At 39.6% G+C, this 13144-nt stretch overlaps 1 protein-coding gene across 1 annotated transcript in view; it reads left to right on the top strand.

The window, feature by feature from the left end:
* rnf17 (ring finger protein 17) overlaps window positions 1–13144 on the top strand; it is a 202071-nt gene that overhangs the window by 46806 nt on the left and 142121 nt on the right. The window contains exons 8-11 of the mRNA XM_072576645.1: window positions 1737–1799; window positions 4511–4611; window positions 9372–9540; window positions 11875–11948. Coding sequence (XP_072432746.1) covers window positions 1737–1799; window positions 4511–4611; window positions 9372–9540; window positions 11875–11948 — 407 coding nt within the window. The remainder of the gene's footprint in view (window positions 1–1736; window positions 1800–4510; window positions 4612–9371; window positions 9541–11874; window positions 11949–13144) is intronic.

Below are 13144 nucleotides of genomic sequence, written 5' to 3'. Positions count from 1 at the left end.
TGTGGAAGTTGGGGAGCCCAAAGAGCAAGGAAAAACTGTTAGACAGATATGATTGGTTAAAGGCACTTCTGAGGGAATGGATCGCTGCTAATAGGGATAATTTGGTCGATGTGTTGAAGTGACAAGCAACTGGAAGCTTTTTTTTTGGAGACAGGTGTTTTGTGAAGTGGTCACCAAGTCTGCACTTCACTTCTCCATTGTGGAGGAAACCACATTGTGAGCAGCAAATATAGTAGACTAGATTAAGTCAAGTATTTTCCTTCCTCGACATCTGTTTCTATTTCTGAGAGTAGGCTAGACATCAATATCCACTGCAAACTAACGGGCTCCCATGGTTACCTTGACTATACTTCGTCATGCTCTACATCGTCACATTCCAAATTCTGTAAATATTCCAATCCATTCTCCCAGTTCCTCGGTCTCTGTTGCATCTGATCTGATGATGCCAACTTTGTTAAGGAGGCCTTTGAAATGCTCATTATCTTCCTCAACTGAGAATTCCCCACCCCCATGGTCAACTTGATTCCCAAAAATGACCCTAAGCTTTGAGCTGCTTGCTGCTGCAACACACCTTGTTCTCTGGCCAACATTTCTGACTCCAGCGAAGTGAAGCTCAGTGTAAGCTGGAAGGGCACCACCTCATTGTGTTTAGAAACCCTGTAGCCTTCTGAACTTGATATCAAGATAAACAGTTTTAGGGCTTGAACTTTTTCCCCATGCTTCTTTCCCCACTGCCACAAAACAGACCTTGTCATTACTGAAAACAACAAATGCCAGAGACCACAGCAGGTCAGGCAGCATCCACTGGGAGAGAGCAAGTCTAGATATTCCTTATCAGAGCTGGGTCTGTACTGAATTACATGGATTGCTGCCACACAAACCACTGTTAACCACTAATTGTCCCCATTGGCAGCTATTCATCCCCCCAGACTGACCTTTAACCACTCTGTTGTTTGTCCAGCAATTTTTTTTCTCTCTCTCTTTGAGCTCTCTGAACCTATTGTTCATTCAATGCACCCCACCTTTTTATATAAAAACCATCCTTATGCTGAAGAAGAGTTCCTACTCTCAGAATGTTAACTTTGCTTTCTCTCCACAGATGCTACCAGACCTGTTGAGACTTTCCAGCAATTTCTGTTTTTGTTTCTACACTTGATTGAGTGGCATCAAAGAGCTTTAGTAAAATTGGAGTCAGTGGGAGTTGCCAACAAAACTCCCTTGGAGTTGTACCAGATGTGAAGGAAGATGATTGATTGTTAGAAGTCTTTATTCTCAGCTACAGCCATCAGTGCAGGACTCCTTCAGCATAGTGTCCTACACACAACCATCTTCAGCAGTTTTATCGTATCTTTCCTTTGTTATCAGTAGTGCGGTTGTTCACTAGTAGTTATACGGTACTCAGCACGATTCTTGACTCCTGATACTGAAACAGTTTGTGTCCAAATTCACCAAGACTTGGACAATATCCAGGTTTGGGCTGACAAGTGGCAAGTAACATTTGCTTATCTACTGTGTTTAAATCACAATCCAGCGCAAGCAAACATAAATATTGGTGTGCTTATTTCAGTATCACGAATTTGACTTGCAAACGTATGAGTGTTTGTTTATTGTCCCCAGGATTGAAACCTAAATGGGTTCAGTTTTCAAGATGGCTGATTGTAACAAGTTTTGTGTTGCTAATTTTAGTTTAAGAGGGATGACTGTGCAAAAGTAATTTAATTCTCCTTTTTCTTCAGGAAGATGATGGTGACTGTTACGAAGTGTTGTATGAACGGGCCAGATTTACTAACATGCTTCAGGTAAGCCCTTTCAAGCCAGAACTTTATTCTGGTGCATGGTTCTACATTGTATAATGTCTGCTTCAGGGAAAAATGGTCGCAATACTGTGCAATGTTTAAGTTTTTAAATTTTACAATATGCACATTTTGTGAAAGTGGAGTCACAGGAAGATGAGTGAAGAAGGTATTTGGTATGCTTGCCTTTATTGGTCAGTGCACTGAGTATAGGAGTTGAGAGATCATGTTGAGGCTGTACAGGACATTGGTTAGGCCACTTTTGGAATACTGCATTCAATTCTGGCCTCCCTGCTATAGGAAGGATATTGTGAAACTTGAAAGGGTTCAGAAAAGATTTACAAAGATGTTGCCAAGGCTGGAGGGTTTGAGCTGTAGGCAGAGGCTGGAGTTATTTTCCCTGGAGCATCAGAGGCTGAGGGGTGACATGAATAGGGTGAATAGCCAAGCTTCTTTTTCCCCCCTAAGGTAGATGAGTCAAAAACTAGAGGATATAGGTTTAAGGTGAGTGGGGAAAGATTTAAAAGGGTCCTAAGGGGCAACATTTTCAGAGTGGTGTGTGTATGGAATGAGCTGCCAGAGGAAATGGTGGAAGTGGATACGATTACAGCATTTAAAAGGCATCTGGATGGATGTGTGAATAGGAAGCGTGTAGAGGGATATGGCCAAATGCTGGCAAATGGGGCTAGATTAGTTTAGGACATCTGGTTGGTATGGATGAGTTGGACTGAAGGGTCTGTTGTGCTCTATGGCTTGCTCTACAACTCTAAATATTTTGAATTTTATAGACAATGAAGTATCATAACTGGTTAACCATCCATTTGCCAACAAGTTGAGAATTTTAATCCTGCAGTTTCTAAAGATCTATCACTTCTTAAATCAGATTGCTGAAGTAACACCCACATTCAGTCTTGCAGTTTTCTTTTTGTATAAACTGTTGTATTTTTTGTGATTGCTACTTTTATTTCAGCTTATCAACAATCGCACTTCTTCATTTTGTTTAGTCCTTTGGCTCAGGTTGTTAGGGTGAAGTCTGAAATGTGGAAACAGTGGCATCCGAGATGAAAGGAGATACATGAATAAACTCCTTTCAGGAGAGAGTCAAGTTTCTTAGATTACCTACATCAAAATTGGTCCATGGTTAGGAATGGGTAGATATGATTGCAGTAAGGTAGGTATTGGGATTCAAATGTTAGTTTTAAAGGAGCCTCTGCAAATGCCCATGCCCATGTCCATTATATACTCTGGATGAGGGTACAGACTGCAATGAGATGAGCAAACTGACCACTGGCGCAGTATTCAAGTGGGGGGAAAATGGAAAATGTAGGGGATCAAATAGTTAGGAGAAGAGATACAAATTTCTAAAGTCTGTTACGGACATATCTTATGGGGTGGAGAGGAACTTGGAGTGGTTAGGGAAGAATCCATTTGTTGTAGTCCATTTAAATACCAGTGACTGAGGAAGGACTAGGAAAGAGGTTCTGTTGAGAAATTGAGAATGTTGAGACGAAATTGAAATGCCAAGCCGCAAAGATGATGATCTCAGGAATACTACCTGAGCCTGGTGCAAATTGGTATATGATAAATAAGATTAGAGAAGTAAATATGTGGCTCAAAGATTGGTGTGGGATAATTCAGTTCCAAAGTGTGGGGCTCTGGCACCTGTACTAGGAAAGAGATCTCTTCTGGGATGAGTTAGTTTGAATCCTGCTGTGACCAGTCTCCTGGTATAACTAGGATTATACATAGGACTTTAACCTATTGAATTAGGGAGGGCGCTCGCATGAAGGGAAGTCCAGGAAAATTGAAGAAATGAGAAGAGGTGGAAGGATGAGGTGAGTGATATAGCGTGATGGGAAAAGGCAGAAAATATATGCTGAAGAGTAGAAATTAGAACCAGAGTCATTAGTAATGGTTTAAAAAGTAAAAAGGAGTGGAAAAAAGTGAACACTTGGTAGATATTACAGTGATGTGGTCATTGTGTGACCAGGACTAGGGACTCAATATTCAAGGGTATTTGACATTCTGGAAAAAATGGGCAGAAAGGTGGTGAGGTAGTGTTAAGAGGAAGGTACCTGTTTGGTGTGTAGTGATGTGGATGCAATAGATCATAGTTTGGGTGGAAGAGAGGAATGGCAAGAGGAAGAAGTTGTGGGTAGGAGTTATCTATGAGCTCTTGAAAGATGCCTCACAGTAGGACAAAGTATTAGCCAGAACATAATGAAGGTATATAAAAATGGCATTACAGTTGTAATGGACGATTTTAATATTGACTGGACAAATAAGTTGGGCAAGATGGAAGATGATCTGTAGAGTGCATCTGGAATGGTGTCTTAGTTGCAGAGCCTGTCTGGGAACAGGCTATTCCAATCTAGTAATGTAGTGAGATTATGAAGAGATCTTGTAGTTTAGGATCCTGCAGGGGGTAATGATCACAATGTGGGAGAGTTTCAAAATCAGTTTGAGGGAAAGCAACTCTGACCTTGGATAAGTGCCCTTATTTAAATTGAGGACAATTGTTGAATTATGAATCACAAGTTGTCTAAAGCAAGCAGAGAAAATAGACTGAAGGGAGGGTCTGGGAATGAGCATTTAAGCAGATGATTACAGTTGCTGAAACTTTATTTTAGTCAGATTTGTACTTATTGTTTTTCACAGTAAGACTGGTCATCTGCACTACTTACATTATGTATCATGCCATGTTTATTTTTACACAGAGACTGGAAGATATTAGGTTTTCAATTGAAAAAGATCGTAATGGAATTAGAAAGCAAATACATAAAGAATTTGAGAAAATTAACCAGTCCCTCCAAAACAGGTAATATTCATCAGCTTGTTTATGCACCAGTTTCTGAGGGACATAATAAATAATATAAATGTATAGGACGAGGTAATACAAATATTTGATCACTAAAAGTTGTGATTTTCTTTTTGTTAACTTTAAACTTAACAGTACAATGATAGATTTCGAAGTGAATTATATATTGCTGGGGATTATGCATAATTTCCAAGAATTTACTCTGGCACATTTAATTTGTAATCAGTAATTTTCACCACCTACTGCCTCAAGTGAGCATCTCCTGTTTTAATTTTTAAACTGTGGCCCCTTGCTCCTAGAAGAAATATCCTCTCTGCATCCACTTTGACAAGACACTTCAGGATCATCCAAGTCAACCAAGTTGCCTATTGCTTTTCTACACTCTAGAGGATATCAGCTTAGCCTGTCCAACCTTTCCTCAAAAGACAACCCACTCATTCTGATTATTAGTCTAGTAAACCTTCTGTGAACTGCCTCCAATGCACTTGCTTTCATCCTTGAGTAATGCAGACCAATATTTAAGTAATACTCCCAGATGTGGTATCAACTGTGCTCTCAATGACTAAAGTATAACTCCTACTCTTTGAATTTAATTTGTCAAATTAAGCTATAGTACTCTATTGGCTTTCCTAATTGCATGCTGTATCTGTGTTTTTGCCTTTTGAGATTCTCACACAAGACTCCTTTTTATACCTCAATTTTTTGCGATCCACCCACATTTAAGTATCTAAAAGCAGATCAAAATAATCTTGACTTTGTGTTCTAAAATGGACAATTTCATTTTTCCCTATATTAGGCAACGTTTGCCAAATCTTTGCCAACTCACTTGAAATCTATGTATATCCTTTTGTAATGCTCTAACATCCACTTGCCAACTTCATTTCCTAACTGTTTTTGTCTCTTCATTGAATTTAGTAACTATTCCCTTTATCCGCTTCTTTATATACATTATAACAGTTGAACTCCCATTACTCAAACCTGTGGCATACCACTCGTTATGTTTTGTCAACCAGAACATGGTCAGTTTACGCATATGCTGTATCTTGGTGTCTAAGCCAACACTGACTACACCATGATTCTTCTATTTTTCACAATGGTTTTTGATATGGAACTTTTTACTAAATGCCTTCTGGAAATCTAAATACAGTACATCCGCCAATATATTTCCCTTTATCTTGAGCATGTTACTTCTTCAAAGAACTTCAGCAAGTTTCCTTTCACAACACCATGTTGTTTCTGCCTACTTGCCTTGAAAATTTCCAAGTTACAAAGTCTTTAATAGCTTCTAACATCCACCCTATGACAGATGTTACAGTAACTGGCCTGTAGTTTCCTCCTTTGTTTATTTTTTAGTTCATTCATGGGATGATGGCATCACCGGCTACGCCAGCATTTATTGTCCATTCCAGAGGGCAGTTAAGAATCAACCATATTGCTATGGATTTGGAATGAGAGAAAGCCTAGGCGGTATTATAAAATTAGATACAAGAGTTTCTAACAGATATTTTGAAGAGTTGATCCCATAGAAATTGACTGGGGAATTAAAGAATGGAAAATAAGGAGAAAAATGAACTGATCAGGTATTCTGCATCAGTCTTTATTCGAGTTATAATTAATAACCAAGTAAAAGCTGTAGACAGGAAATGAAAGAGAGGAATTGGAGAAAATCAATCACAAGGAAAGTGGCATTGAATAAACTATTGTGACACGTTGACAAGTGTCTGGGTCCTGCTGGACTTCATACCAAGGTCTTATAAACATGGCTGGTAAGATACTTAACTTGCACAAAATTCCCTAAATTCAGGGAAGATTCAATTATACTGGTGAGAAGTGAAAGTAACTTTTTTTTATCCTTTCTGCTTTCAAATAAAGCCAACACAAGTATCTTACCAGTCATGTTTCTCTTTCTCTTCCTCTTCCACTTCCTGTCTACAGCTTTTACTTGGTTATTAATTATATCTCGAATAAAGACTGATGCAGAATAACTGATCAGTTCATTTTTCTCCTTATTTTCCATTTTTTAGTTCCCCAGTCAATTTCTATAGGACCAACTCTTCAAAATATCTGTTAGAAACTCTTGTATCTAATTTTTATAATGCTGCCTAGGCTTTCTCTCATTCTGGTTTTTCCTTTTTTACATTTTTGCTATTCCTTGTATTTTGTCAGATCTGCTGACCTGCTTCCCATTTGGTATAATTGTATGTATTTAGAATCATAGAGAAGAGTCCCTTCAGTCTGTACTGCCAAAGTTTGACACTCTCTCTCATTTTTAGTTAATAACAGGTGATTGGTCTACTTATATTTCAACGAAAAAGAAAAACTATTCGATATTCTGAAATGCCCCTTTAAATATCTGCCACTGCATTTCTATTAATCTACCCTGTAACCTAATTTATTTCACTTTAACGTCCTCTACTTCTCATAATTGTCCTTATCTACATTTTAAAATAATAGTCTCGAGGCCATCTTTGCCACCTTAAACCGAATACAATCATTTAATAGTCTTTGCTACCTAGCACCCTAGCTTTGTCTTCAGTAATGGATTATTAGAACTTAGAACAAAGAAAACTTACAGCCCAGGAGCAGGCCCTTTTGGCCCTCCAAGCCTGATCCGATCCAAATCTACTGTCTAAACCTGTCTCCCAATTCCTAAGCGTCTGTATCCCTCTGCTCCCCACCTACTCATGCATCTGTCCAGACACATCTTAAATGAATCTACTGTGCCTGCCTCTACCACCTCTGCTGGCAACGCGTTCCAGAACCCACCAGTCTCTGTGTACTTGCTGTGTGTATCCCCCTTAAACTTTTCACCTCTCACCCTTGAAAGTGTGACCTCTCGTTATTGAATCCTTCGCCCTGGGAAAAAGCTTATCTCTATCCACCCTGTCTATACCCTTCATGATTTTGTAAACCTCAATCAGGTCCCCCTTCAATCTCCTTTTTTCTAATGAAAACAAACTTAACCTACTCAAATCTCTCTTCATAGCTAGCACTTCCATGCCAGGCAACATCCTCGTAAACCTTCTCTGCACCCTCTCCAAAGCGTCCACGTCCTTTTGGTAATGTGGCAACTAGAACTGTACATAGTATTCCAAATGCGGCCAAACCAATGTCTTGTACAATTTTAACATGACTTGACAGCTCTTATACTCAACACCCCATCCAATGAAGGCAAGCATACCATATGCCTTCTGGACCACTCTATTCACCTATGTAGCGACCTTCAGGATACAATGGACCTGCACTCCCAGATTTCTCTGCCCATCAACTTTTTTCCAAGACACTTCCGTTCAATGTATAATTCGCTCTAGAATTAGACTTGCCTAAATGCATCACCTCACATTTGTAATTCACATTAATTCTACCTCATTGCACAATGTCAGATCTAATATAGCTTTCTTTCTGGTTCGCTGCAAAACATTTTGTTCTAAAGAAACCATCTCAAACATTGTGATTTCTTTATGTAGGCTACCTTTCCTCATTAAACTTTCTAATCTATAAGTAAATTAAAGTTCCTTTGTGATTATCGCTAAATACTTCTAACAAACTCTCATTTTTTTCTACCTGTATATTCTGTCCTACTTCCTGATTACTGTATAGCATTCAGACTAGTGAGCTCTTGCCTTTATCATTTCTCACTCCTACCTAAACTATTTCTATTTTCCTAAACTTGGGTGATTCCCTTTCTACTGTGTTCATACCATCATTAATTAACAGAGCCAGCCCTTGACATACCACAAGTCTAGTATAAACCTGCTGTCTGGTTGAGATGTAATGTGAATTCAGAAACAGCGCCTTTAGTTTTGTCCTCTTTATTTGTGTCCTGTAGGTGGTGGTGCGATGGTGTATTTAGATTTGTACACTACCTCTCTTCCTGTCATTGTCTGTGTATCATTTTCTGTATTAATACCTTTCTCCATTATCTTGACCCTACTCTGATTTATCACATCTTTTCATCACAGCCTCTGGACATAATCTAGAGATTCTTGCTTTTTTTGAGATCCTACCTCATTTGGTGTTAAACTCCATAAGTAATTATGCAGAGCCTCTTTCTTTCTGGCCTTTGTTTGCATTTACTTTGATTATGATGAATAGATTCTGCCGTCCTACTTCAAGTTCCTCTTCAGTCCAGAACTGATAACACAGCCTTTTGAGCACATGCTGTTTGCTATAGAGGATCATATCCATCCCTTTTCATTTTACTGGCCCTCACTACCACTGCATTCCTTTTCATTTCGTCTACTCAAATAGCTATTTTTTACCAGGATGCCATGGTCAGTTAGATCATCTATCTTGAGGCCCCTACCCTCATTTTAAATGGGCTGAAAAAGCCTCAAAACTGTTTGACAATTTCGAAGACTGAGCCTCATCCCCATATCTTGCGTGTGCTCCTGTCTCTGATTTTTGACTAAATCATGTGACCCTATCCTGAGCGATTATAACTGCATCCTAGTTCAAAGGTAATTTACCTGCATCCTCATGTGTTGTACTGTCAAGCTTGGTATCAAGCTCTGGAACACTCCTCTTGCTGCAATCACTTAGTAGAGACTTATTTGTCCTGGATCACATTGGAATCCAGGAGCTCCCTGTAGCTGTAACAATCACTTTTTTAATGTGCTTAATGAATTACATTATTCTGTTGTACTTTCTTTTCTGTGTTTTATTAACCTTGCCTACAGTTCTTATTATTTTGAACTTTAGGAATAGAATCGACCTTAACTATTGAATATAATTAAGTTTGCCCTTGCCATTTTCCGCAGGAAAGAAAACTTGTTGAATGAGTTAGAATTCCTGGTACAACAACATCTTAAAAGGATTGTTAAACTCCAAAATGTGCTGAAGGAGAAGATTTATGGCTTGGACTCTGCCATAAAAAACTTAGAGCAGGCCAAATCAAAATGTCTTGCAACATGTTGTAATTCCCACCAGGTAAGAATTGGATATAAAAGGTATGTAAACTGTATTATGGAGGAATATTTCATGAAATACCATGAATTGAAATAGTTCCTGCAAGGTACTCTAAACAAATTATACTTCATTTTCACCCACTCTTGAAATCCAATTTCTTTTGATTTGATACACATGTTTCTAGATTAGTGTTATCGTCGTGTGTTCCTAGCCAGTGTTTATCTGTGAATACACATTACAAAGACAAATTAGCCAATTTCCACAGATTTCAATTTGTGGAAATATGTTTTTGTGAATTGGCTGCAGCATTTCCGTTTGATAATGGACTACACTTAATAAATGCTTCTTGGTTGGAAATGGCTTGAGGAAATCTGATAAACATGAAAAGTGTTCAAAAGATACAAGTCTGACTTTATAATACCATACAGCAAGTTTCCTGCTTAAATATTGCATAACCTAGCCTGCCTTATTGAATTTTGTATTAATTGAATGATTAGGTGTTATTGTTCTGAAAAGGTGTAAATTATACGTCATTTTTAGAGTTTGTATTTCAAAATAGTGACATGCTGGTTATTTTTGTGAAAATTTTTTTTGAAAAATTGTTCAAGTGACTGTGAGCCCCAAGAGTATTAATGGTAAAATATTTATACAGTTGTAGTTTACGACAGAAGACCATTAACTTGCTTTTGGTTCAGACTATAGATGGGCGGCACGGTGGCACAGTGGTTAGCACTGCTGCCTCACAGCGTCAGAGACCCGGGTTCAATTCCCGCCTCAGGCGACTGACTGTGTGGAGTTTGCACGTTCTCCCCGTGTCTGCGTGGGTTTCCTCCGGGTGCTCCGGTTTCCTCCCACAGTCCAAAAGATGTGCAGGGTCAGGTGAATTGGCCATGCTAAATTGCCCGTAGTGTTAGGTAAGGGGTAAATGTAGGGGAATGGGTGGGCTGCGCTTTGGCGGGTCGGTGTGGACTTGTTGGGCCGAAGGGCCTGTTTCCACACTGTAAATCTAAACTAAACTAAATGGTGAATTTGTATCCTTATTAGTTGCAAAATTTGTCAAATACCCTTTCGATTCTCAGTGAATGGATGTTTCTCTGATTTTGTTTTTTCACTGGGTTCCAAGAGGTTGAAAGATAAAGTCAGATGATGGAGTGAGCAAGTGTTCCAGTTCTGCTGTAACAAATTCATAATTTCTATCCTGCCCAAAAGCTGTTATCTGAAATAGTTTTTGTTTATTCCCCTGCCTGGCTTCATTTTTTTTATTTGTTGGATATTGTGTAGGAACTCATTCCAATATATGAAACTTTCCGAAAAGGTCTAAATCAAACAGAAAATTTTTCTGATTGGCTGGCTTCTGTAATTTGATGACATGTTAATTTCAAAGTCAGAAATCACATGATACCAGGTTATAGTCCAACAGATTTATTTTCAAATCACAAGCTTTCTGAACAAAGACCCTTTGTCAGGTGACATGCTGAGAAAGCTTGTGATTTCAAATTAATCTGTTGTACTATAACCTGGTGCCATGTGATTTCTGAATTTGTCCACCCCAATCCCACACCGTCACTTCCACATCATGTTAATCCCAGTTCAGTCTGGGTTTTGGTTATAGGATTTCATGATCTTGGTTTAACCTGCTCAGATGACTGAGACATATGTCATATTATAACTTGATGTTTATCAGGAAGGTTTTGTTAAATTTCATAATGAGCACTCATTCAAATTGTAGAAATGGTTGAAGCAGTGGTTTAGCCTTTGTATTTGAACTTTGCCTTCTGATATGGGGGGGGAGGGGGAACATCAGGACATGCCTTTTTGTTTATAAACACAACCTAATCTGTGTATCTTCAGCTTTTCTGCTTTGAATTGCTTAGCATGAATACAAAGAGAAATGCTCATCTGTAAATGAGCCCAGTGATGTCAGTTAGTGACAAACATCCCTAATGCATAAATGGTTAATGTCATTCCTTTCTATGTTCTAATAATGTCACATTGGCTGTGCGTGTGCAGATGGCCTGACTGAGGCCAAAGTTATGGAAGTCCTGCCAAAGATATATGAAATCATAGTGCTGGCTGCTCAGTTGCACAGTTCATCATGATGGACGAGAGTGTACGACTGCACCTCTGGGCTGAATTTGAACTTTGAGGATGTGCACTAGCTGACAGCACTGATTACTTTACCTTTGCTTCTGCAGACACCTAAAAACACAATAGATTGGAAGGCAGTCACATCAGTTGCTAGACAGTGATGTTCATGGAATTTCTGCACCTGTGTGCTCCTTGCACGTGTCTTGAGGTAGCATTCCTATGAAATAGTCTTTTTGTTTTAATTTGTTTCCTGTATTGTAATTTCAGATTTTTGAAAATCTAAAATGCTTAGATCAAGTAAGTAACATCGTGGAGACCCTAGAATTGAGAACTGATCTGAGGTAAGTGCTTGCTTTAGTTTGAACTCTCAAATTACTCATAAAAAGAAAAAACAGTCAGATTACAAGGGAGTTATGGAAGGAATGAGAATAGCAATTATATATAACTGATATAGCAATTAAAGACCATAATATGTCTAAATCTGATTGGAAAGTTAATGTGATATTGATGCTTCTCAATGTTAGGGAAGAGGATGGGAAGTTTTTTGAGATGTTGTCAAGCCCATCCCCTATTACATTTGATTGACAGGCCATATTCTTGTGGCAGTCCCTGTGGTGATATACCCACAGTGCTGCCTTAAAATCCATATTATATAACAATAATGAAAGAACTGAGTGAAAGTTTAAAATCAGGATGGCTTGTGATTTTCTGATGTTCCTGTGTGCTTGGCCCCCATGTTCTCCTGGTTGATAGAGGTTGAGAGTTTGTTGGTAGCAAATACGATGCCACTTCGGGAACTACTTTGTTCTGGATGGTGTTGAAATTTGAAAACGTGCTACAGCACATTCCATCATGAGTAGCAAAAATCTGTCCTGGCTGCTGCTTCTAACTCACCATGGTTCGACTATCAGGTGTTACACATTGCAATCTCGGGTGACCGAATCAACACGGACATTTACTATAAACCGACCGACTCCCAAAGCTACCTAGACTACACCTCCTCCCACCCTGCCCCTGTAAAAACGCCATCCCATATTCCCAATTCCTTCGTCTCTGCCACATCTGCTCCCAGGAGGACCAGTTCCAATACCGTACAACGCAGATGGCCTCCTCCTTCAAAGACTGCAATTTCCCCCCAGACGTGATCAACGATGCTCTCCACCGCATCTCCTCCACTTCCTGCTCCTCTGCCCTTGAGCCCCACCCCACCAATCACCACCAGGACTGAACCCCACTGGTCCTCACCTACCACCCCACCAACCTCCATATACATCGTATCATCCGTTGTCATTTCCGCCACCTCCAAACGGACCCCACCACCAGGGACATATTTCCCTCCCCTCCCCTATCAGCGTTCCGAAAAGACCACTCCCTCCGTGACTACCTCGTCAGGTCCACACCCCCCACCAATCCAACCTCCACTTCTGGCACCTTCCCCTGCAACCGCAAGAAATGCAAAACTTGCGCCCACACCTCCCCCCTTACTTCCCTCCAAGGCCCCAAGGGATCCTTCCATATCCGCCACAAATTCACCTGC

Source organism: Chiloscyllium punctatum, chromosome 9, assembly GCF_047496795.1.
Source record: "Chiloscyllium punctatum isolate Juve2018m chromosome 9, sChiPun1.3, whole genome shotgun sequence".
In the NCBI taxonomy this organism is placed as follows: Eukaryota; Metazoa; Chordata; class Chondrichthyes; order Orectolobiformes; family Hemiscylliidae; genus Chiloscyllium; species Chiloscyllium punctatum.
The sequence above is the reverse complement of the archived record's forward strand: the minus strand, read 5'-3'. Positions and strand labels throughout refer to the sequence as shown.